The following is a 23,447-nucleotide window of genomic DNA, read 5'->3' as shown; positions in this document are numbered from 1 at the left end:
GAATTATAAGCTACTTCAAATTTTCCAATATCAAAAAACTGTCAGAAAATTTCTTCTCCATATTTATTTGTATTCCTATTTTTCTAAACTTAGGAAACTTCTTAATATAGAGTAAAGTTCAGTTTAATTATGTGGATATTTAAAAACAAAAAAAAAATTAAGTCAAGTGTTTTGATTAAATTACTGACCAGGGGGCGGCCAGGTAGCACAGCGAGTAAGAGCACCGGCTCCAGTGTCAGGATTGACCTGGAGATCGAATCCCGGGCTTGGACACTTAGCATCCACCCAGAAACACCTGGCCGTGTAACCTTGAGCAAGTTACTTAACCCCAATTGCTTAGGGGCGGCCAGGTGGCTCAGTGAGTAAGAGCACCGGTTCCAGTGTTGGGACGACCTGGAGATCGAATCCCGGGCTCAGACACTCAGCACCACACCCAGAAATAACTGGCCGTGTAACCTTGAGCAAGTTGCTTTAACCCTGATTGCTTAAAAATAAAAAAATTACTTACCAGAAATTCCTAGGGATTAAAAAAAAAAAGTTCCTCTATTTGACACACTTGGAAAATGGATAAATCATGTGCTTTTGTTTTTAATGACCTGGTTTTTCTTATGAGACTATTTGATAGCTTCAATTAATTAATAAGCATTTATCGATTACTTATGATGTGCCAGGTGCTATACTAATCTCTAGGTATGCAAAGATAAAAAATTTAATAGTCCCTTCTACCAAAGAGCTTACATTCTATCAGGGAAGATAATTTGCATATATGTATTCAAATAACATGCAAAACAAAGACAAGGTAATCAGGTAGGAAGGGTACTAGTAGGTGTTGGAAGGAGATAATAAGCTTCTTGTAAAAGGTGGCTGCCTCCAATTTGAAGGACTCTACAAAGGAGAAGTAAAGAATAAGTCAATTCCAGACATTGGAAATGGCCAGTATAAAGGCAGAGAGATGGGATGTGAGGGGCTGTACCTGAGGAACAGGTTTCTGGGGAGAAGAGTAATTTATGTAAGGGGTTTTAAAAGTCAAAAGGAGGAGCTCATATCTGATACTGGGGGGAGGGGGGAATAAGGAGAACTGGAGTTTATCTGTGTAATTTGGCAGCTGTGCCAAATCTGTGCCAAAAGGACTGGAGCAGAGACAGCAAGGAGCCCAATGCATCAGTCCAAATGAGAAGTGAAGGTCTCAATTAATTTGGTGGCTATGTGAGCAACGAGAAAGGCATAAATGCAGATGTTAATAAGGGCAAGTGCTTCATGGAGATCAATGAACTGCAAGGATGATGTCTGAGAAACAACCATAAAATCTGAAAATTAGGGTGCAATGACTTTTTTTTCCCAAGCTTGCGTGTAAGAAATGTCAAAAAAGACAACATAAGGAATATGAATGCCTAAAAAAGGAACTGGGAGAAGCAAGTAGAGTAAGGTATCAAATTCAAGTGTTATACTGATATATACAAGATTAATAGAACCAAAACCAGGGTAGATCTTTTATAGACTATAATTGCAAAAGATGAAAAAGCTTGAATGGATTGTAATATACTCTAGCCATAGAGATGTATAAATCCACTGACATTTACCATATTACAAATCAGGTGCTGGAGAAAAGAAAAAAATCCAAACAAACAATAACTATCAACTTTTAACTGTGGAACTTAAAAACCAATACTTAATCTAGAAATTAAGATTTATTTCTGGAAAAAAAACTTTTTTCTGTGTTTTAAGTTTAGCAAATTAGCTATTAACTATGCTATATGTATACACAACAGTGCTGAGTATAACCTGTATCATCAAAAAAAATCCCTTTTTCATTGAATTTTAGAACATAATTGTATTCTAGATATATGAAATAACTGAGATAAACCTGTTTAGAAATCATTAGATAATTACTAGAAGGTACTTGTATAAAAGGGGATATGTCGCCAAAGGCATATTATGGAGGTACTGTTGTGGAGAGGATTCAGTGTGCAAACCAAGATGAAGACATCTTTACGGACAGATATGTTCCTGTTTTTGGATGATGATACTATGTCAAACCCCAGAACATTCTGGACCTCTGGAACTATATCAGAAACCACTGATTATCCAAATGGGAAACAGCTGGATAAAGAACTCCTACTGTCTAGATCAGTTGTGTCAAACTCAAGTAGAAATAGGGGCTACTAAAGGATACATAAGGATCCCTGTGGACTACATATTGGCTTAATTTTAAAATATTTTATTGTATTTTAAATTATTTTGTTAAATATTTTGCAAATACACTTTAATCTGGTTTGGACTGCATTTGGGCATGAGTGCCTTGAGTTTGATACCTCTGATTTAGATTATGACATGCACTTAGATTGACAACCTATACTACTTGTTCATCAGTATATACACCATGAACAGATATTGCAAATGTAACAAATTGGACTCAATCAAATAGGAGGAACAGAGCAAGAAGATTTATTTTTATTGTTTTGCTTTTTGGAGGGCAGTTGGGGTTAAGTGATTTGCCCAAGGTCACAGGGCTGGTTTTTGTGTTAAATGTCTGAGTCCAAATTTGAACTCAGGGCCTCCTGACTCCAAGGCTGGTGCTCTATTCACTGCGCCACCTAGCTGCGCCACAAGAGCTGTTGTTGGAAAACTGCTGTACTTCTTTAATGACCCCAAGATTCTTCCAGAAATAAAGACCTATCTCTTTAATGGTCCTAGCTGTATCGCATGGCAATCCTTCATAAAGCAGTATACTCTCTAAAGCATTAAAAATGAGAATCGTTCAAGTGATGGATGTGTGTAGCCTCTAACAAGTAACAAATAAGGAAATATGAAGAGGATGCTGTCTCAGAAGTGTACGATCAAAAAAAGAATATAGGTTAGTCCTAAGGAGAAAAGAAGTGGTAACTGCTGGATAGCTTGACTGTTCCACTGAAATATTTGAAATGTGTGGACAAAGAGAACAAAGTCCCACTGTAACAAAGGACAGAGGATATGGGGGGAGTCATAAAGACGGGCAAGTTTGTATGGGCTATGATCTTGATCACTAGAAGAAACATTTACAAAATGAGACCACAAACTTATTAGCATATATGATACTTTTTTCCCATTAGACCATCTCCTAAAAAAAGAGGAAACAAAAAATTATCTGTCATCAGAATTATAGTTTCACAGAATAACATTCAGTTGTTAACAAAAAATAAGTAAAAAGACCCTAAACCAGTATGTGACCAATTACTCTTGGAGCACTTATTCCTTCCAAAAAGCACTTCATGATATTGACATTTTCTCATGAATCAAATAGATACATCAAGATTCTTCAGTTCTTTCTGACTAAAAGGCCAAACCAAAAATTTTACAGTGCCAGATCTGATCTACAGTCTGGTTCAGTGAAAACTGAATTAAAATAATTTTAATTTTAAATTTGTAAATAAATGTACATTCACTTTACTTTAAGACAGTAAAGAAAGACATTTCTTTCAATGTGAATTATTTTAGTAATTCAAAATGTAGACTGTGAATTATTAAAAGGGTTCCCAAGTTTCTCCAGGTATAAAAGAAAGAAGTGGAACTACTGCTAGAAAATAAGTCTCAATGCATTGCTCTGTAATCGTCTTCAAAGGTAAACAGCCTTACCCCCCCCCCAAAAAAAAAGGCATTTTTACAAGATCTTTTTTTTTTTAATGAAAAGGTGTGAGGAATGAATGAGTTGTATACACTGTTCAAAGATCTACAGAATTAGTATCCCCCAAGATTCTACTTTGGATGGGTTCCTTTTTTCTTTCTACATTTCTTTCGGTAGCTCATTTGCTCCTTTTATGAGAATGTGCTACACAAGCAGTGAAGGCATTTTTGATCAATGTACAAAATCAAAATCAGGTTTTTCACCAACATCGTATAGCAGATCACATCTTCATCATCACACAACTGACTGAAAGACAAGGAGAATGTAATATTGCACTGTACTTAGAGTTTCCTGACTATAAAAAAGCATTTGTTTTAAGTAGAGCAAAAGGTTACTTTACTAAGATGTCTCCCATGCATAGTCAAGATCATCTATGATTTCTTAAAATGATCTAACAGACCTAAGATCTAACACTTTGGTTATTAACATCAAGAGGGGTATTAAATAGGAATTTATGAGCTTGACAAAGGTATCTACCATCATCCATCACAGATATCAGATAGATGTAGGACTCAGAGTTGTGTTGATTTCATTTTTGGAGGAAGCTGCAATGGGTAGTAAAAGGAATGTTTTCCCACAGAAACTGGAGAGATGATATCTGAAGAGTGGAAATGTGAAAATGGGACAAATTTTAAGCTAAGACCTCCAAGTAGCCATAGGATGATTAGTAAAGAAGAGTGAAAGGGGATGAGATAAACTTAAACAAGGAATGAAAGGATGGCATAGTACAAAATAAGATTTTTACCAAGATAAAAGGTAGAAGGGAAAATTGGGAAGGTTGATGACAAATGAAAAATTGTTATTCAACTATTACTGCACACAACAAGCAATAGGTCTTCACAAAGTTTTAATGTAATACAGTATCAGACATAAATGAAATGATAAATTCAGTGAGTGGCCTAAACCCATTATGGATGGACAATCACTATTGCATGTTTTGTAAAAGAAATCAACATTAAATTTTATTTCAACTTTTTAAAATGGAACTAGAAGAAGCAACTTTAATAATGTTTTTTTTTTCTTTCTCTTGAGGAATACTCTAGGAATCTTTCCAAACAACTGGTTAAGGAAGGAATTCTAAGCCCTAAGAAGATCCAGTACAAATTGCATCCTTAGGAATCAAATATAAAAAATTCAGGGATACTAAAGATGTTATGTAATCTCAAAGGGAAAGGAATTCTTTAAATCTGTTAAGCTCAGATGCATTTGTACTGATTACAATTCAATTTATAAATGGAGTTTTTGGCGAGCTTTCAAAAAGAACCATAAGCAGAGGACCACTAGTCACTTACATTTTGTGATCTGTGAATATCTAATAGATACGGCCTCTAACTCATTTCTCTAAATAAATGCAAAACATTTTACTTACGTGAGGATCTTAAAAAATCCTGAATCACTAAGTACTTGTATTTGGTAAAAAAAAAACTCCACTTGTTACAATTAATTTAGATGGACTGAGTGAATTAGAATGAGTGAATGAACTGTATGTCTAATAACACTATATGGTTTTCTTGAATTATAGATCTTTTACATGTCTTTGAGTATTTCATACATAACTGTTTTACACTTTCTATATTCCTCTCCCAACACATAAAACTAATGAAGACAGTAAGTAGTATTGTTTATGTTTTCATGCAAATATACTTAAAAATTAATAATGAAGAACATTATTAGTAAAAATAACTAGGAAAGTTACTAATGATAATACCTATAGAATCACTATAGGAATCACAGAAATAAAATGGCAGTTATTAATGTAAATAGTATTCATTCCTTGTCATTGTATTCAAGCAGCAGCAAAAAGACTTGTTTGGAGTAACTGCGGCACAAAGTTCTCCTGTCACAGAGAACAACCAAGTAACTAGAAAAAGACAGATGCTCCCAAATAAGGAAGGAACAAGACGGTACAATCCAACTTTTCTTTATAAAAGCACATACAAGAATTCGCAGAGAATCTAAACTTTCAATAATCTAAAAAAAAGTTTTAGTTCCAACCAAACAAAATGTCCTAAATTACTTTGATCCTGCAATCTTTATTTCATGAGCAAATGATGTTAACATGCATTCAAGTAACGAAGACACTAATGTTTAACAACTGACCAGGATCACATAGACAACATGTATTGTATGCAAATGTATGTATAAACACACACACACACACACACACCTATATCTGTAACCATCCAGGATACACAGGAGTAAGAGATTATGCTTAGTTTCAATACTGCATACAACTCAACCCAATACATGCCAAAACTTAACCTAAAAAACCTAATAAAATACTTATGCCTCAGAGTTTTCTAAAAATATAGCAATATTTCATGATCTCACCATTGCACAGATTATGTATGTCCTTAAGTTTACTTTTTAAATATTATTTTCTTTTTTTTAATTTTAAATATTATTTTCTAAATAATTCAATCAAGATACACAATTAAATGAGAATAGCACACAGGAGATAACGGCAGCATAAGAACCTCTAAGATTTGAAAAGGGCATTTATAATTATTTCCTTTGTACTTCACTCTGATCCTTTAGGGGAAGTTAGAGAGAAAAACTAAAATCATGACAATTAACTGAATTGTAGAACACCCAAAAATGAACTACTATTTTTCTGGAGATGCTAGATATGTTTATTTTGTTCAACATATTAGAAAAATATACTGATAAGACACCACAGTAAAAAAAGAGAAAACATATTTAGAAAGCTAAACTGACTTTCACACAATAGGGAAAACCTAAATCTCAATTATATCACCAAATAAGGAAAAGACATAAATTACACTAACAACTTTATCTGTGCTCACTATATTTCTATGCGTGTGCATAAATCTAATACTTCTGCATGCAATGTATTCATTTTTCTCATTTCACAAATCGGCCTTGTTTTCATATTTAACATCTTAAATTTAACAAGAATACCAAGTGCAACAGAAAGTACCAAAATAAAATATTCCTTACCTTTATTTGATTTGGATGGCTTATTCTTGCTAGCTTTAAGAGAACTTCTTGATCTGTCCTCTCTATCCTTAATTAATTTCTGAACATCATCCAAAGACAGCTTCTGCAGGACAACTACAGGCTTAGCTCCTTTATTTAGATCTTCTACTAGTCCCAATTTTTCAATTTTGTCTCTCTGTTCTCCCTTAAGTTCCATTTTCCTTGTCTCCTGAGTAACATTGCCATCTTTATCTCTCTTGATTTTTGGAATGACAAAATTTTTCAATGCACCAGATCTGCCCCCCAACAAATAACTGGGAAAATCTGCTTTATTGTCAGGGTGTGCTTTATTACTATCTACTTTACTTTTATTACCATCTGTCCTCCGGTCATCTTTACTATTTGGTGATTTAAAACCAGATCTATCAGATCTCGTTTTGCTAGTATCACCTTTACTCTCTTTAACACGAGGACTATCAGGTCTTGATTTCTGTTCCCCAGAAGACAGTCTTTCCCTGGATTCCCCTGATTCATGTCTGTGTTTTCTTTCTAGTTTATCTGGTTTTGAACCATCAGATTTAATGTTGTGTTTAGAATCATGTTCATTTCTGTTCGAGGATCTTAATGTATCTGGTCTTCGAATTCTGGACTGATCTCCTCGATGTCTCTCTGATTCAGTCCTATCCTCTGATTTCTGTTTATTATCATGGTCACGCCTTAGTGACTCAGAAACAGATCGTCCATCTGGCCTTTGCTTTAAGGTTTCTGATCTTTCAGATTTCACTCGAGGAGAATCAGATTTAACATCCTGTTTATGTCTTGTTTCAGGTTTCTTTTCTGCAGATGCCTTTCCAGAATCTCTCCTATCATGCCTGTGCCTTGGAGTTTCAGGGCGGCTATCACCCTTTTGCTTGGGCGTTTCAGGGCGACCATCACCCTTCTGTTTGGGGGTTTCAGGGCGGCCCTCACCCTTCTGTTTGGGGGTTTCAGCGTGGCCCTCACCTTTCTGCTTGGGAGTTTCAGGTCGGCTCTCACCTTTTTGCTTGGGAGTTTCAGGTCTCAGCTTGGTTGTTTCCTGTTTACCATTATTTTGTTTATTCTCATTTGGTTTTGTGTCTGTTGTTTTGCTTTCATTTTGTTTCGATTCTGCTGTTTTGCTCTCATTTTGTTTAGTTTCTGTTGTTCGGCTTTCATTCTGTTTATTTTCTGCAGCTTTACTCTCATTTTGTTTAGCTTCTGCTGCTGGCTTGCTCTCAGGCTGCTTAACTTCTGTCACCGGTCTACTCTCAGTCTGTTTTGCTTCTGTCGACCTGCTCTCGCTCTGCTTCACATCCACGGCTGCTGGTCTGTTCTCAGTGGGTTTAGCTTCTGCTGCTGATTTACTCTCATTATGCTTGGCTTCTACCAGGGATCTGCTCTCAGTCTGTTTAACTTCTGACACTGGTCTGCTCTCAGTCGGCTTAGTTTCTGGCGCTGATCTGCTCTCATTCTGTTTAGTCTCTGTTGTTGGTCTGTTCTCATTCTGTTTTGTTTCCGCTGCTGGTCTGTTCTCATTCAATTTTGTCTCCAACGATCGGTTTTCATTTGGTTTAGATTCCATCAATTTGTTTTCATTTTGTTTCATTTCAGTCTTTATACTCTCAGAATCAGACTTTTTTCTAAGGGTCTCAGGATGGTTTTCAGGTTTTTGTTTAAGAACCCCAATATCTTCTTGATGAATAGAAATAGCCCCATCATTACACTGTTTGCTTTCTTCAGGTTTTTTAATGGTGTCTGAATCCTGAGTTACAGATGCCTGAGACTCTACTCGTCCTGCCTGATGAAGATCAATGCTAACCATTAGTGCTGGCCTTGACCCATTTCCTGTAGAACCTGTCTCCTGAGAAGCTGGTCTATTACCTCCAGTAGCACCCCCAGCCTCCTGTGGGTAAGAATCTTGTTTTCTTTTTTTCAAAGGCTTATCTGAAATTTAAAGATAAATATACAAAATCAGTAAGAGATACATATTCACATCTCACAAAAATTACTATATTCCGCTATTGGCAAAATTCATCAATGCAAATTTTGTAAACATATCTACAGAACAACCTAAAAAATGCTGCAATCTGGGTGGGTATGACAATATTTTTAAATGAAGGTTTAACAGAATATTTATGTAGAGTGATTTTCAATTAATATATCACAAAAGCCGATAATTATATTACACAAAAAGTGCCACAGAGAAGAATGTCAACAACATACTTAGTATGGTCTCTAAATACTACTGAGTATGTAAACTTAGTAGAACTGACCTAAAAGTCTAGAGAACAGAAAATCTTATAATAATTTTGTTGAATATACTGAAATGTGATTTGGACTCCTAGGCATCAAATGGAATTAAAATTGATGTTAAATATAAAACTATTACATACACACACACAGACACATATTTTAGAATCAGTTATAGATGTTTCTACAGGCAAGAGAAAGATAAACAATACTCCCTTTGGGTTTAAAAAGAACATCTTCTGAATCAAGGCAATTTATTGTAACCATTTTTTAAAAGGGATGAAATGCAAAATATTCTAAAGCTGTCAGTAGTCCAAATCAATTAACATGAGCTTTTAATAACAGGCATGAAAAGAAACAAAGAAAATGGAATTTATACCATTTTGAATAGAAAAGTACAGAATTTTTGGCTGTATTACTTTTAAATAACTTTGCATCAAAGATTTGCCATTTGTGATAAAGATTTAAGTAGTATATATGAAAAATTCAAGAATTAATGTCTGCTGTGTTACAAGTGTATCTGGAGTTTTAAAGAAGCATCATGTCTTATAATTAAATATAGCTGAGAATATGAAAAAAAAATTACTTTCCTAATTGTGAGCATAAAGTAAAGTAACTTCTGCTGAAACTGATAGTATGTTCCACAAAGCAATGTCCTGCATGTTTTACATTTTGGGTTCCAAAAGAAATATTTTGCAATATTCAAACTGTTTTTTTAAGTGAAATGATTTGACAGCTTGACAATACTGTAATCTAGCTTGAAAATAATCTATTACATAATTTTCTATAAAGCTGAATAGTTATTTCTTATACCCAATCACATCACTGTAACAATTTTTAAATATTTGTGGAGGAGTTTAATTATAACTTGACAATTATTTACCTTTTATATATTTTCAGAGGATGCTCCTCTAGAGGGGATATCAAGCTGTCTCATTATTTTAAAATATTCTTGACAAATTCTTATAGAATATATTCATCAATGTTCTAACTTTGCCAACAAAAATTATTCAAGAAAAATAAACAGTTATCCCAAGGGAGTCAAGTGACAGTTGGGAAGGTGAACCAGTGGTGGCAGAGACTTGTGATTTCATCAGTATAGGGAGATTCTAAAATGTTAAGTAACTTGTCCATTTTTTGGATACAAGTCCTCCTATCTGATCAGTTTTTCAACAGCAATAATCTGAAAAATGACCATTCTTGTTTGTCATACAGTTTAACTAAGAAAAAAGAATTCTCATCATTGTATACTTATAAATGATTTTGCAAGTAAGTATTCACACAAGGTGAAAATTTTAATAGATTTATGTAACTATTAATAATACTAGCTAACATTTAAAAATTTATTTTTATAATTTTGTAGATTTATAAAATTTACAGATTCTTCATTTTTTAGAGGAGGAAACTGAGAGACACAGGCAAAGTGACTTGCCCAGGATCACACAGCTAATAAGTTTCTGATGCTATGTTAATTCAGATCTTCCTGACTTCAGGCTCAGTGTCTATCCATTGTGCTATCTAGCTACTCAAGTTATTTTAATTTTTAAACAAGTGTTGAAAATTCAGACATCCACACATAGGTATGAATACAAACATATTCATGTGATCGCCAGTTTAGAAGTAGAAAGGTCATTCTACAGTCCTCTCATTCACAGATTAGGAAATTGAAGCCTAAGGAAGTTGAATGATTTACACTTGGTTCCAAAGCATCAGACATTACCACATCTCCCCAGAAAACATCTACTTTGTCACTGAACCATAGCACTACTGGTAGGTCAGATGGTACAGTAGCCATATGTAGCCAGAGGATCAAAGCTTAAGCCTTTGCTCTGGTACTTAATAGCTGTGTGAGTTTTGGCTAGTCACTTAACCTCTTCAGTGTCCATTTCCTCAACTATAAACAAAATCAAACAAAAATAAGGAGGATCTTATGAATCAAATGACCTCTGAAGTTTCTTCTAGCCCTGAATATATATACAGAGGAAAAATAATGTAGTAAATGGAAGCTTGGGGTACTAAAAAGAGTACTGAAATTTCTGCACTTATTACAAGTGTGACCATGGGGAAATTAACAGAAATTAAAACTTACATTTAAAACATTGATGAACCTTCGGTAAAGCAGAGGATTTTATAATAGGCTTCCATTATATTCTTTTAAATCTAGTAATTATTTAATAACTTAGAAGGTGTTTCTGGAATGGCATCCTTTTTTGTTGTCGTTGCAGGCCTTGGTTTCTCTAGTTATAAAAGTTTCTAAAGCCCTTTCTATGTCCAAATCTATGGACATGTGTACTTATGATCAATGGACTCAGTTGAGATCTCATTCTTCTGCTTACAGTTATCCTAGAGAACAGATATGTAGCTTTTTGTTTTACTGTTTCTTGACCAACATTGTTTTTGATCACTGTTAAATATTTCCCTACACACAAAATTCATATTCAAAACACCAGGCCAAAAAAGGCAACAAAGTTATGTTTCTTTCCCAAGATATTTATCTCTACAAAATGCTTTCCTAAATTTCAAATGAAATATCCACTTATGAAGATAATTAAGGTGATATAATAAGCATACCTGACCTGTAAAAAGGGAAAACTCACAAGATTTATCTAAAAGAAATTTTTTCCTAGTGAAATTAAGCAATGTATCTTTTTAGAGTAAATTGTACAAACATTTTTTTTTTAATGAGGGTATTTCAGAAGTTTATTTTTTAAAAGAATTTCAGTGTACGTAGGGACTACAAATTACTGTTATCAATTCCATTTCGATTTTCATCATTTAAAAAATGAGACAGCATAGATTCTAACTTAACTTCAATATGAGAAATAACTATCATGGTCCTAAATTGTGGTAACATATAGAATCACTGTGATATTACTTGATAGGATTTTTAAAAAAATTATTGTACATAGGAGTGTTAAGGGATATGAATATTATGGTAAAGATAGCATGACTATTTTTAATATAGAAATAACACCTGAAAGCATGTGAGCATGACTGACATGATTACAATTAGGATCATGCTCTCTTAATTTTGTTCTTAAAATAAAATATTAGCTAAAAAAAAAGACAGCATATAATATTTTCAACTAGCTAAAAGTATACCATTTGCAGAAAACTTGAAAAAATTCTGTCATGACAGCAAGGTTTCTGAGAGCTGAGCAAGTTTGCTTTTCTAGTTTTGATTTAGTTCCTCTGAGCATGTGAACTTTTATCTATTTTTTTTGCCATCAGTCTTCAATTCTCAACCTTCTTCACCTGATAATCAAAAGTCATTTTTATGAATAAGTTCAACATTATAGACATTAATTTCCTTCGAATCCTCCTCACTGAGGATTGGACAAATCCTCCTACAGAACTGAGATAACTGCACACAAAATCAACAATGAGAAACCAACAACCCTGCCAAACCCCGAGGTCAATGTCTTTCAAATAGGGAACCATTAGCTTCAGAAGAATTATGATGTAGTTGGGAAAAAAAGCCAAGAAACCCTACATATAAAATATTTAAAAAACTATCAATATCTGAAACTGCTAAATTATACTTGAAATTGCTTACTACACAAGTCAGATAATAAGTATGTATATTAGCCCTACATATCCTTAAAAAACAAAAGTTTAAGCTATTATCTAAATCCAACCAAAAAGCTAAGTGCCACAGAGTCTGTCAAAAAAAAAAAAATTTAAGTTTTTCCCTTCGGCATATCAGTTAGGAAAAAGAATGGACTTTGGATAAAGGTGAGTCTAAGTCTGAGAAGGGTCACTGAGGAGAGATTAATTCAGAGGTTATTCTGGAAGAAAAAACAATGGGCCTTTTGAACTATAATTTATATTTATAGTTATCTGGTAGCACGAATTTCCCATTGGTCACACTGCTTTTGGACTTCTCTAAAACTACCCATCATGCCTTCCTTTACCCAGGAAAATCATCACAGGGAAATCACATTATGCTGTAAGTTTGAATCTGCCTATACTCACCTCTCTGACCCTCTGACTGGACCCTTTGGCTGGAGGGCAGGGCCACGTACTCTAGGTAAAGAGAAAGCCCAGCACAGGTTTTCCTCCTTGTTTCTTACCAGTTTCACTACTTTTGGACTTGCCTGTAACACTCCAACATTCTATACCTGCCCCACTTCTCTTTACCCCCCGTTTTTTGGCTTTCTTCTGTGAATAGTCTGCTCCTATCAGAATGTAAACTCCTTGAGGGCAGAGGTTGTCTTCGTATCCCCAAGGCTTATCATAGCATTTGGCACAAAGTGGCTTAATAAATTGTTCTAGACGACCAAGGCTACTAGCTGATGAAGACAACAACAACAAACAATAACAACTGCTACTACTACTACTATTATTTATAACCCACAAATATTAGGAACGTGTAAGGGAAAAGGTGGATGTTTTGTACACAGAAAACTCAAAGATTAATTTGGGGGAAACTATTAATGTGCATCTAGTACTATCCAAGGAAGAACACACAAGAGTCAAACTGGAGTATTTGGCTATTTGAATGGCATACTCCATGGCAGAGTCCTAGTGTAATCTAGGTGAAATATTCTTTAAACCTAGACAAATCTCTTTGTTTTACTTCTACAGTTACTATTTAATATTTGGTTTCTTAGATATGGTATCTGAATCTAGAAGAAAGTATGTTCTAGATATGGGAAAGGACTAATGGGTCACTGTAAATGAACAGATGAGGATTCTGGCATCAGAGGTCACTCTGCCATTTTGAGCTTTTTTTAGTACCTAAATATCCCTGGATGAAATAAACTGAAAAGTTTTAAAACTACATAACCAAGAAATTATATACCAGATGATCTAGGTAATAGAACACTATGGGGCTAAGTATAAACAGTATCAACAACCTTACAACATGTGATAAAAGTCAAATTTTAAGAGAACACTGTGCCTGAACCAAGTACAAAAACTTAAGTAGATAATTTATGAAAAGGTAACTTAAATATTAAATATTTTAAAGGTATTTCCTCATTATAGGAAATAATAGGGGCAGCTAGGTGGTGCAGTGAATAGAGCACCAGCCCTGGAGTCAGGAGGACCTGGGTTCAGATCCAGCCTCAGATACTTAACACAAAAAACAGCTGGGTGACCTTAGGCAAGTCACTCAACCCCAATTGCCCTCAAAAAAAAAAAAACATTTGACAAAACCTTAAACAAGATCCCTACTTCATGAAATTTTTATGTATTTTCTCATCTGTAATGTCATTTGCAACTTCAAATCACCATATGGAATATTTAATCTTGCTAACATATTTAGTAATATGAAATATCTCTATATCTATATCTGTAGGCACACACATATATGTAGGTATATATTTCATTTTTTTAAATAGGGAAATTAAAGGAATAGGAAAAGATATTCCTTGAGTAATTGTTCACTAGAATCTGAAAATCTGAATGGTGGCATCTAAACTTCTAGATCAGGGGTGGGGAATCTGTGGCTCCAAGGTCATATGTGGCTCTCTAGGTCCTCAAGTACAGCCTCTTGACTGAATCTAAACTTCACAAAACACGTCCCCTTACTAAAAGGATTTGTTCTGTAAAACTTGGACTCAGAAGGCTGCACCCAAGGACCTAGAGGCCACAGGTTCCCCACCTCTGTTTCCAAATACTTGGTTCCAACCACTAAACAGTTAAATATAGCTTTCAAAGAATACTCTACAAATAAGAATGCTAGAATTCAAGAAAGGACAAAGTAAAACGAATATAGGGGAAAAAAACAAAAACATTAATCACTATACTAAGGTTATCAGTTCCAAATCTAGATATTCTAATGCCGCTTCAAAATGAGTTGTTTCTCCTACTACTTGATTTTTTACATTTTCATCATGAAAGACACAAAATATTTTATGTGAGAAGAGCTGTATTATACCACAAGTTTCTATTACATTTAAAAGTATGTTAAATTTAACATGTTTTTTCCCAACACTACTCCACTTGTCTGTGTCGCAGTTTCTGCTCTTAAGTACAGCTTTAGAGTATTTCACTGACACTATTTTCTTTCCTTTCTTTTGATACTATTATCATAACTCCTTATTCATCTCTTGTCCCCAGTAAGTTTCTCTCTCCCCAAATAAATAAAAGTTCACATACAGTCAAGGAAAAGAACCTATATTGGTCCATTCTACACTTTTGGTCGGTCCATTGCCTAACAAGAGGAGAGACGCATGAATCACAGTCTTCTGGAGCTGAGGTTGTTTAATGCATTGATCATAGTTCTTAGGTTTTTGAGAGCTGATCGTTACAATGTTGTAGTTATTGTATAAATTATTCTCTTGGCTCTACTCAATTCATTTTGAATCAGTTAACACAAGTTTATGTAAGTTCATCTCTTTAATCATTTCTTATGGCACGATCATATTTCAATACATGCATATGACATAATTTGCTTAGCCATTCTATGGTTGGTGAGCTATTTTGTTTCTAGTTTCTTGCTATTACGGATATTTTTGTACACAAAAGAACTTTCCCCCTGTCTTTAATCCCTTTGAGATAGAGGTCTATCAATGTTGCTGTTAGGTTAAAAGATACATATAGTTCAGTGGTTTGGGGAGTTTACTTTCAAATTGATTTCTAGAACAGTAGGACTAGTTCATAGTTCTGTCAACAGTAAATCAGCATGTCTGTCCTCCTACATCTCCTGCAATAATAGCAATAGCTATTTCTTTGTCATCTTTATCAAACTGATGGGTTTAAGGTAGAACTTCAGTTATTCTTAATTTGTAGTTCTATTGTTATTATTATTATTACTCTTATTGATTTGGAACCTTTTCATATAGTTGTGGATTGCCTTTCTTCTTCTGAAAACAGCCTGTTCATCCTTCAACCATTTTTTATTATGAATTGGATTTTTTTTCTTATATATTTGAATTAATTACTATGTATCTGGAACATAAGACTTCCCTGCAGCTGTTTCCCTTCTAATTCTTCTTGCACTGATTTTAATGGTACAAAAGTTCTTCAGTTTTATGTAATCAAAACTGAACATTTTATTTTCTGTGATGATCTCTATCATTTGTTTGATAAAGGGCTCTTTTCCATTCATAGTTGAGAATTGCCTTCTCTGCTCCTTTAGTTTATGATAGGAGCTCACATCAATGCACTATATCCATTTGAAGTTTGCTGTGTACAGGGTGTGAAATGTTGAGCTGAACCTCATTTCTGCTAGATCACATTCCAATTTTCCCAGCAGATATGTTGACAGTGAGTTCTTGTATCAGTAAATGGAGTCCCTGAGTTTATCAATCACTATGTTTCCATGTTCAACGTCCTCTGGTTATTATGTACCTAATCTGTGACGGCAGTAAGACTTCCCCTCCTTCCAGATATATTTTAATAATTTTTTTTTAATTATAAGAAGTTACTCTTTGGTCATTTGATTAGTAGAGCACTGGCTCTACATATTAATTTCCACAATATTTCCACATACTGGTATAGTTCAACCATGAACAAATAATCTTCCCCCTTATTTAAATCTTGCTTTATTTGTTTAAAGAGGGTTTTGTAGTTGTATTCTTATGAGCATCTTGATAGGTAGTTTCCCGGAAATTTAAAACATTCTATATTTATGTTAAAAAGAATTAATTTCTCCTTCTCTTCCTTTTAGACTTTGTTGGTAATTTAAAGAAAGGATGACGATTTTTGTGAGGTGACTTTACTCAAGTCATTGTTTTAATTAATTTTTAGTTGCATCATTAAGGATTATGTGAATCAGAGGTGTCAAACTCTATGGCCTAGAATCAGATTAAAATGTAATTGTGAAACATTTAACAAAAAATATATATATAATACAACATAGATAGCATTAATTTATGATTTTCTAAGTCAATATGCTGTCCCTCAGGGACATCTGACCCCACTGCTCTAAACCATCCACTAAATGATAGTTTAGTTTCCTCTCTGCCTATACTTATTCTCTTAACTTGTCTTACAGTTAGCATATCCAGAATGATATTAGAGTGGTGACATACTTACTTTAACTCTATCTTTTTAGAAAGATCTTATCATTTTTTTCCACTACAGATAATACCTGCTTTTGGTCACAGATAGGTATTATCATATTAAGGAAGAATGTATTTATTATTACATTTTTAATGTTTTATGTATTGTCTTGTTCAGGTTACGCATAAGGCTCAAAAGATGCCTACATGTTCCATTCCTCTGTCCATGTTTGTAAACCTTTCTTACAGATCCTAATTATTTCAAACGAATTCTTACTGCTTCTTTATCTTTTAACTAGTATATTCTTATTTCCCTCTCTTTTCTTTCCTTACATTATACGATCAAAATAGCATACAGTGCTTGTGTACATATGCTCCTTAACTCTATGAACCTTGATATCATAGGGATTCTAAAATCCATCTTTCTCCCACATTAGCATATAACTGCCATTATTTAGTTTCTTGCAATTGTGTATAATTGCCTTTCTAGATTTTTTCTTGCCTACTGTATTTGCATTTCAGTATCTCTGCACACTTCTGATATTTTAATAAAAAATGCTCAAAAGTTTTCTTTTCTGTTAAAGATCCATTTTCTCCTCTATGGCATTTATATTCAATTTTGCAGGAAAAAATATTATATTATTATATTTTTTATTATACTATTATAAGAAGTCTCATTTATTATTATAAGAGGTCATCTGCCCTTTGGAATATTGTATTTAATGATTCTCTCTCCTTTATAGTAGTTGCAACCGAGTATTATTGTGAGATCATAACTTGGGACTTGAACTCTTACCTACCGTGTTTCCCCGATAATAAGACACTGTCTTATTAAATTTTTTGGACAGAAAAACACCAGAGGGCTTATTTTCAGGGGAGGGCTTATTTTAATGAACATTGACAGCAATTTTAATAAACAGGTAAATGTGAACAAAAAAAAGGACCTTTATTCAATAAGCAAATCACTGGGACAGGATGACGCGCTCACTGCTGCAGCTCGGAGCGCGGCGTGCGTTTCACGGGGGGGGGTGTGTGTGCATACAGAGGGTACTGTAATGTAGCGTGTAGTGCAGGGGATCACCTTCACTACAGTAGCAGTCTCAATAGGGCTTATTTTCGGGGGAGGGCTTATTTTAGAGGAATCTTACACAGCAAGGGGAGGGCTTATTTTCGGGATAGGTCTTATTATCGGGGAAACACGGTAGTATTTTCTTTTTAACTTGAAAGCTCTGGAGTTTGGCTCTGCTATTTCTTGGTGCTTTCAAACTATAGTTTCTTTCAGGAGGTTATCAGTGAATTCTTTCTATTTTCATGCTGCCCTCTGCTTCTAATAAATGAGCCAATCTTTATTATTTACTGATGTACAGTACACCCAAGTTTTTATGTTTGGTAACAGTTTTCAGGAATCTGATGATTCTTAATCTCTTCTGGACCTGTTTAAGGTGAATTGTGGTATCCCCACTGTTTAGCATAGTGTCTCACACATAGCAGGCACTTAATAAATGTTTATTCATTGAAGGATTTTTCAATCTTTAACTTAGAATATTTATTGTTGTTTGATGGAATCAGTGGGTTCTAATTGTTGTTATAGTTGCAAGGAGTCCAGTACTTGGTTAAGGTTTTCTACATTGATTCTAAACAGTTTCTTTTCCAATGATTTATGCCAGAGTTTTTATTTCAGTTCTATTATCACTTTTTATCTCTTGCTTCATTTCTTCTGGCCCCATTTTTGTAGTTTTTTAACTATGGCATTTTTTTCTTCTGCAACTCTACTAATACATGTTGTAGAATTAATCTTTTTGTCTGGGTTTATATCTCTTAGGCTTCTGTTAAACTATAGTATTTCTTCATTATGTTACATAGTACTTCTTTCCCCACTATTTATGTTTTACCTGGTATGGACCCTCTCCCTAAATTCCAAAGCTAAAAGTAATTTTACTAGATTTGGGGCTTGGTTTTCTAAAGTAAGAGCTCTTCCATCTATTGCTAGCTTCTGGTTGTCTTTTAACTCTGCAGTTTTGGATTAGATGGAGGCCTTTTTTTTTTTTTTTTTGCATCATTTGGTTCTTTGCAGGGGTGTGCATGGTAGACTTGGACTTCTTTACAATGTTTTATAATATTATTGAGTGTGAATCTGGGTAATGGTGGGTCAGAGAGAGTTGGCAAGAAGAAGCCTGCAATCAAAGCCTGGCAATTTTGTCACCAGGTTACAGTGAGAGTGACAAATGCCTTTTTTGTCATATAGGACCAGGTCAGTAGTCTCAGAAAAATTCTAAATCAATTCCACTTGTCTAAGTTTCAATTAAGTCATATCTAAATCATTACATATTGTATAAAAAACAGATGCTAATTAAAAAAAAACCTGCAAAGAAAGGATATAGTTTCAGGATGCCAATAAAGCCTTTAAAAAGAAGATCTATTCATTTCCCCCCCTCAATTTCCCCCAAATTATCACAAATATTTCTAGTGGTAAGACTAAGTCTATCCATTTAACTTTCAAAATTTCTGTCCAGTTCATGAGTATAAACTTTGATCAAATTTTACATAAAGGTCAATAAGCTGAAAAAGTCTATAATAAGTTTTTCTTCAACACAAATCAAATGTACAATATGTAATGTACAGCATATTGTTTGCAAAACACAAGCATTTCATGTTTTCTAAGCATTAAAATTAGCATAGTATGTAAGTGAAATTTTATCCCTTTAACTCTTTTTTCTCAGCAAGTTTTCCTTTACCTATTTTTTAGTCACATGATGAAAAAAATCCACACAAACAGGAAATTCCACTTAGCATAAAAAGAATGTGTTTAACAATGTCCCCCAAAATGGAAACATCGGACTAGAAAGTAAACCAAAAAATATTTTACATAATAACTAAAAGTACAAAGTAATTGCCTGGTCTAATTTTTTCTTCAGGATAGGAATCTCTTCATTGAGGAAAAATATAAAATATACCCTAATCTAAACTGGACCATTAAATCAGAAAGATTCTTTGAAATGATCAATTTTTTTTATTACGTCCTTGCTATCAGAACCTTAGTTTTATTTGATCATTTGCAAAACAGGAACTTCTAAAATCACTGTGTGTTAAAGCTCCCTTATTAAGCAAATATAATGGAAACACTAGTTGAATGTGAAACAATACTTACTTGACTCACAGTAAATAGCAACTGTGTGAATTCTGAAAAGTCCCACTCCAAATACTAACCTAATAAGATAGATCACACAATACAAATGACATGACTGCAAATAAAAACCTAGAAACCTAAATAAATCCATAATCTTCCCCTAAATGTAACAGATGTGTCTGCTTTGGCACAAACTAATTGAAAATACATGTATTCTACTTATGAAACAGAAGTGATATAATGGCAATGAACATTTTAGTATAAAAACACCTAAGATAACAGTGAGTATTTATATAGGGCTTTAAGGTTTATAAAATGCTCAACTTACATTTACTCACTTGACCCTTATAACAATGCTGTAAGGCAGGTGCTATTATTACTCATATTGTAGACAAGGAAAGTGTCAGAAAGAAGTTAAGTAACTTGTCCAGGGTACTGTGTGACTAAAACCCAGGTATTCCTGACTCCAACATTCTATATACTATACCACCTAGCTTCCATAAATATGACATGAAATGATAATACAATACATAAGGGATAGCCACTATAACTGTGATATATTATCTAGAGAAATCATCCATATTGTTTCTAACAATTATTTTCTAAAAAAAAATTAGGATTCAAGAAGTTAACTTCCACATGGTACTGGCCATAAATTAAAGGAAGAGAAGTATAAATGGTTATAAAGTATAAAATGTGGTAAAAACAAGAAACTTGTGAAATTATAAAATTTCCTTAGAGGATGACAGAATAGTAAGGCAACAAAAACAGGCAACAATGTGTAGCCATTTTACCTTTATCTTGAACTTCTTTTGAAAAACGTTCCCTTTCAATAGCCGATTCCCGTTCTATCCTCTCAATTTCGGCCAATGCATCCAATTCTACTTCATCATACAGCGTTCCTTGTTGTTGAGATTGTACCACAGAAGTCTGAGGTTGTTTTGTAGTAACTGATGTGTTCTGTTGTAAAACAGGCACTTGTTGTGCCTGAAGGAATGCTGTCTGTTCATGCTGCGGCAAACACTGCGCAGCGTTTAGTGGGCGGTTTACATCCTGTGGCGTAATGGGTGTTTTTGAAGTTTGTCCTGGGTACTGCACATTAAAAGGAATATCACTCTCTGATACATTGCTATTTTCTATACCAGAAAGCATATCTTCCTGCTGGTCCATATCTGAAGATCTTACGCGAGAAAGTCTTAACGTAAGTTTAGTAGAGTCCTTAGATGGAGAACTAATGATATCATACATTGCAGCTTTTTCACTCTGGTCTTTTTCATCTTTCCCTAACTTCATTTTCTTTTGTTTCTTCTGTTTTCTTTCTGGTGAATCTAATAATATGTCGGGTGGAACATCTCTAGGTGATGAATAGGGTGGAGGTTGAGACTGTAGGATTAACGGTGGTCTTGATCCTAGAAAAACAATTCAAAAGGACTGAACAGTTATGCTGGTACAAATCTTTCATATTTATCTATGGAATAGTAGAAGTCTTAAATAAGTAGCAATATATGCCCATTCTACAAGCAGTTGCCAAAAAGGGTAATGTAATTCATTATGCCCATGAAAAGAATTTATTCAACTAACCACAGGTGACAAATATGGTTTGCAAAAAACTGGGCTGGTCATACACTGGACACAGGAACTATATAGCAATTATAATTTAATGCTATGGGCTATGGTTCTGAAAGGTTACAGGAATCCAACTGGGGCAAAAGGAAGAAAGAAGGAAAGTTTGAAAACTTCTCTAGTCTCCTTTTACAAGCAGATTTCAATCACCTTTCTATGAGACACTATATATGGAAAAGAATTAATTTCTTTAGATCAAGCAAGTTGACAGTGATAGGCAGATCTTTGATAAGAACTTTACTAAGTGATGAAATATTTTTTTCATAGCTTAAAAAAACTGACTTAAAATTTTAAAGTTATTTCAGTAACTATATATTTCTGAAAATAATTCTTATGTGACATGGAGAATTAATTTAATTTTTATTTTCTCCCTTCATTATTTACTCTTTTTTCTTCATCACAGAATCTGACTTTTAGAGTCACAGGCAACCTGAGAACATATATTCCAACATTCTCCTTTTGCACAAAAAAACCCAGGCAGCATGGCACAGTGGACAGAATGGTGAACTTGGAGTAAGTCCTGGGTTTGAACCTCTCATTAGACAAAAACTAGTTCTGTTAAATGACTAGGCATGTCGTTTAACATTTCCTAGCCTCAGTTTGCCATCTATAAAATGGGGATAATTATAACAAATACCTCAGAAAAATTTTTTGAGTAACAAATTAAATAAGAGAGCTCTGTACACTTCATACATGTTAGCTACTTATAGCAGGATTAAGCTATTTAAGCCATTAAAGCTTAAAGCTGTACTCAGGCTTTTGGGACATCCTGTACTAAACGCTTAACAGGCCTCAGCAAATAAATGACAAGGCTCAATATGTTTCCACTCAAAGAAACCATCACATACACCACATGTGAAGAAAAGTATATTAAAAGAAGAAGGATTAGATTTCTTCTGTTTGACCCCACTGGGACAAAACTAGGCACTGTGGATAGAAGTTATAACACGCAAACAGAGGCTTGATCTAAGAAAAAGCTTCCTGATAATTTGAATTCTCCAAAAGCAAAATGGGTTGCCTTGGGAGATACTAAGTTTATTATCATTGTAGGTCTTGAAGAAAAGTTCGAAGACTATTTGTTGGACATATATTGAGATAATATTCTTAGATATAGGTTTAACTAGAGTAGGGGTGGTGAACCTGTGGCCTTGAGGTCCTCAAGTGAGGCCCAAGGTCCAAGACTGGAATGAGTCAAAGGGTCGTACTTGAGTACATAAAGGGAGACACACACACACACACACACACACACACACACACACACACACACACACGCTCTCTCTCTCTCTCGCCTTAATATATTTTATGTAACAGGCCACTAAAGTATCTCTGAAGATATTTTAAAACAGTCAGTGGCAAAAATTTTATGAATGAATAATAAATTGCCTCTACAAACATTAAATATTGAAAAAAAAAAGTTGAGGAGACTTTCATTGCTCTGGAACTTATATTGCTTAAAGGAATAAAATATACTGAAGTGTTGTCCATCAGTTTTTTCTTGTTTCTATCATGCAAATGAAAGGGTACAGCATAAAGACATACAATATCATTAATTGGTTTCTATGAAAATTAGTTAAGCGGGGAGGCCAGGTGGCTCTGCGAGTAAGAGCACCAGCCCCAGTGTCTGGATGACCTGGGATCGAGTCTGGGCTCAGATACTTAGCATCACACCCAGAAATAACTGGCTATGTAATCTTGAGCAAGTTACTTAACCCCAATTGCTTTAAAAAAAAAAAAAGAAAATTAGTTAGGCAAAGTAGCATTGAGCAAGGGCAACTTTATTATTAGAAGCAGTACTGTCATCATCATTATTATTAGGGCCTATATTTACATAATGTTTTATGGTTTGCAAAGCACTTCATATACATTAACTCATTTA

The 23,447-nt window shown here is 34.2% G+C and overlaps 1 protein-coding gene across 5 annotated transcripts in view; it reads right to left on the bottom strand.

Moving 5' to 3' along the window:
• Positions 1 to 23,447, bottom strand: part of NIPBL (NIPBL cohesin loading factor) — a 275,650-nt gene that overhangs the window by 87,962 nt on the left and 164,241 nt on the right. For all 5 annotated transcript variants that reach the window (XM_069096153.1, XM_069096158.1, XM_069096156.1 and 2 more), the window contains exons 9-10: positions 20,743 to 21,357; positions 6,623 to 8,563 (exon numbers count right to left, since the gene is read on the bottom strand). In XM_069096153.1, the coding sequence (XP_068952254.1) occupies positions 6,623 to 8,563; positions 20,743 to 21,357 (2,556 nt within the window). The remainder of the gene's footprint in view (positions 1 to 6,622; positions 8,564 to 20,742; positions 21,358 to 23,447) is intronic.

Source organism: Petaurus breviceps, unplaced genomic scaffold (genome assembly GCF_028583685.1).
Source record: "Petaurus breviceps papuanus isolate PSGF00001 unplaced genomic scaffold, PetGlider_PUasm1.0 229, whole genome shotgun sequence".
Lineage (NCBI taxonomy): Eukaryota > Metazoa > Chordata > Mammalia > Diprotodontia > Petauridae > Petaurus > Petaurus breviceps.
Note: the sequence above shows the minus strand (reverse complement) of the source record. Positions and strands in the feature narration are given on the sequence as shown.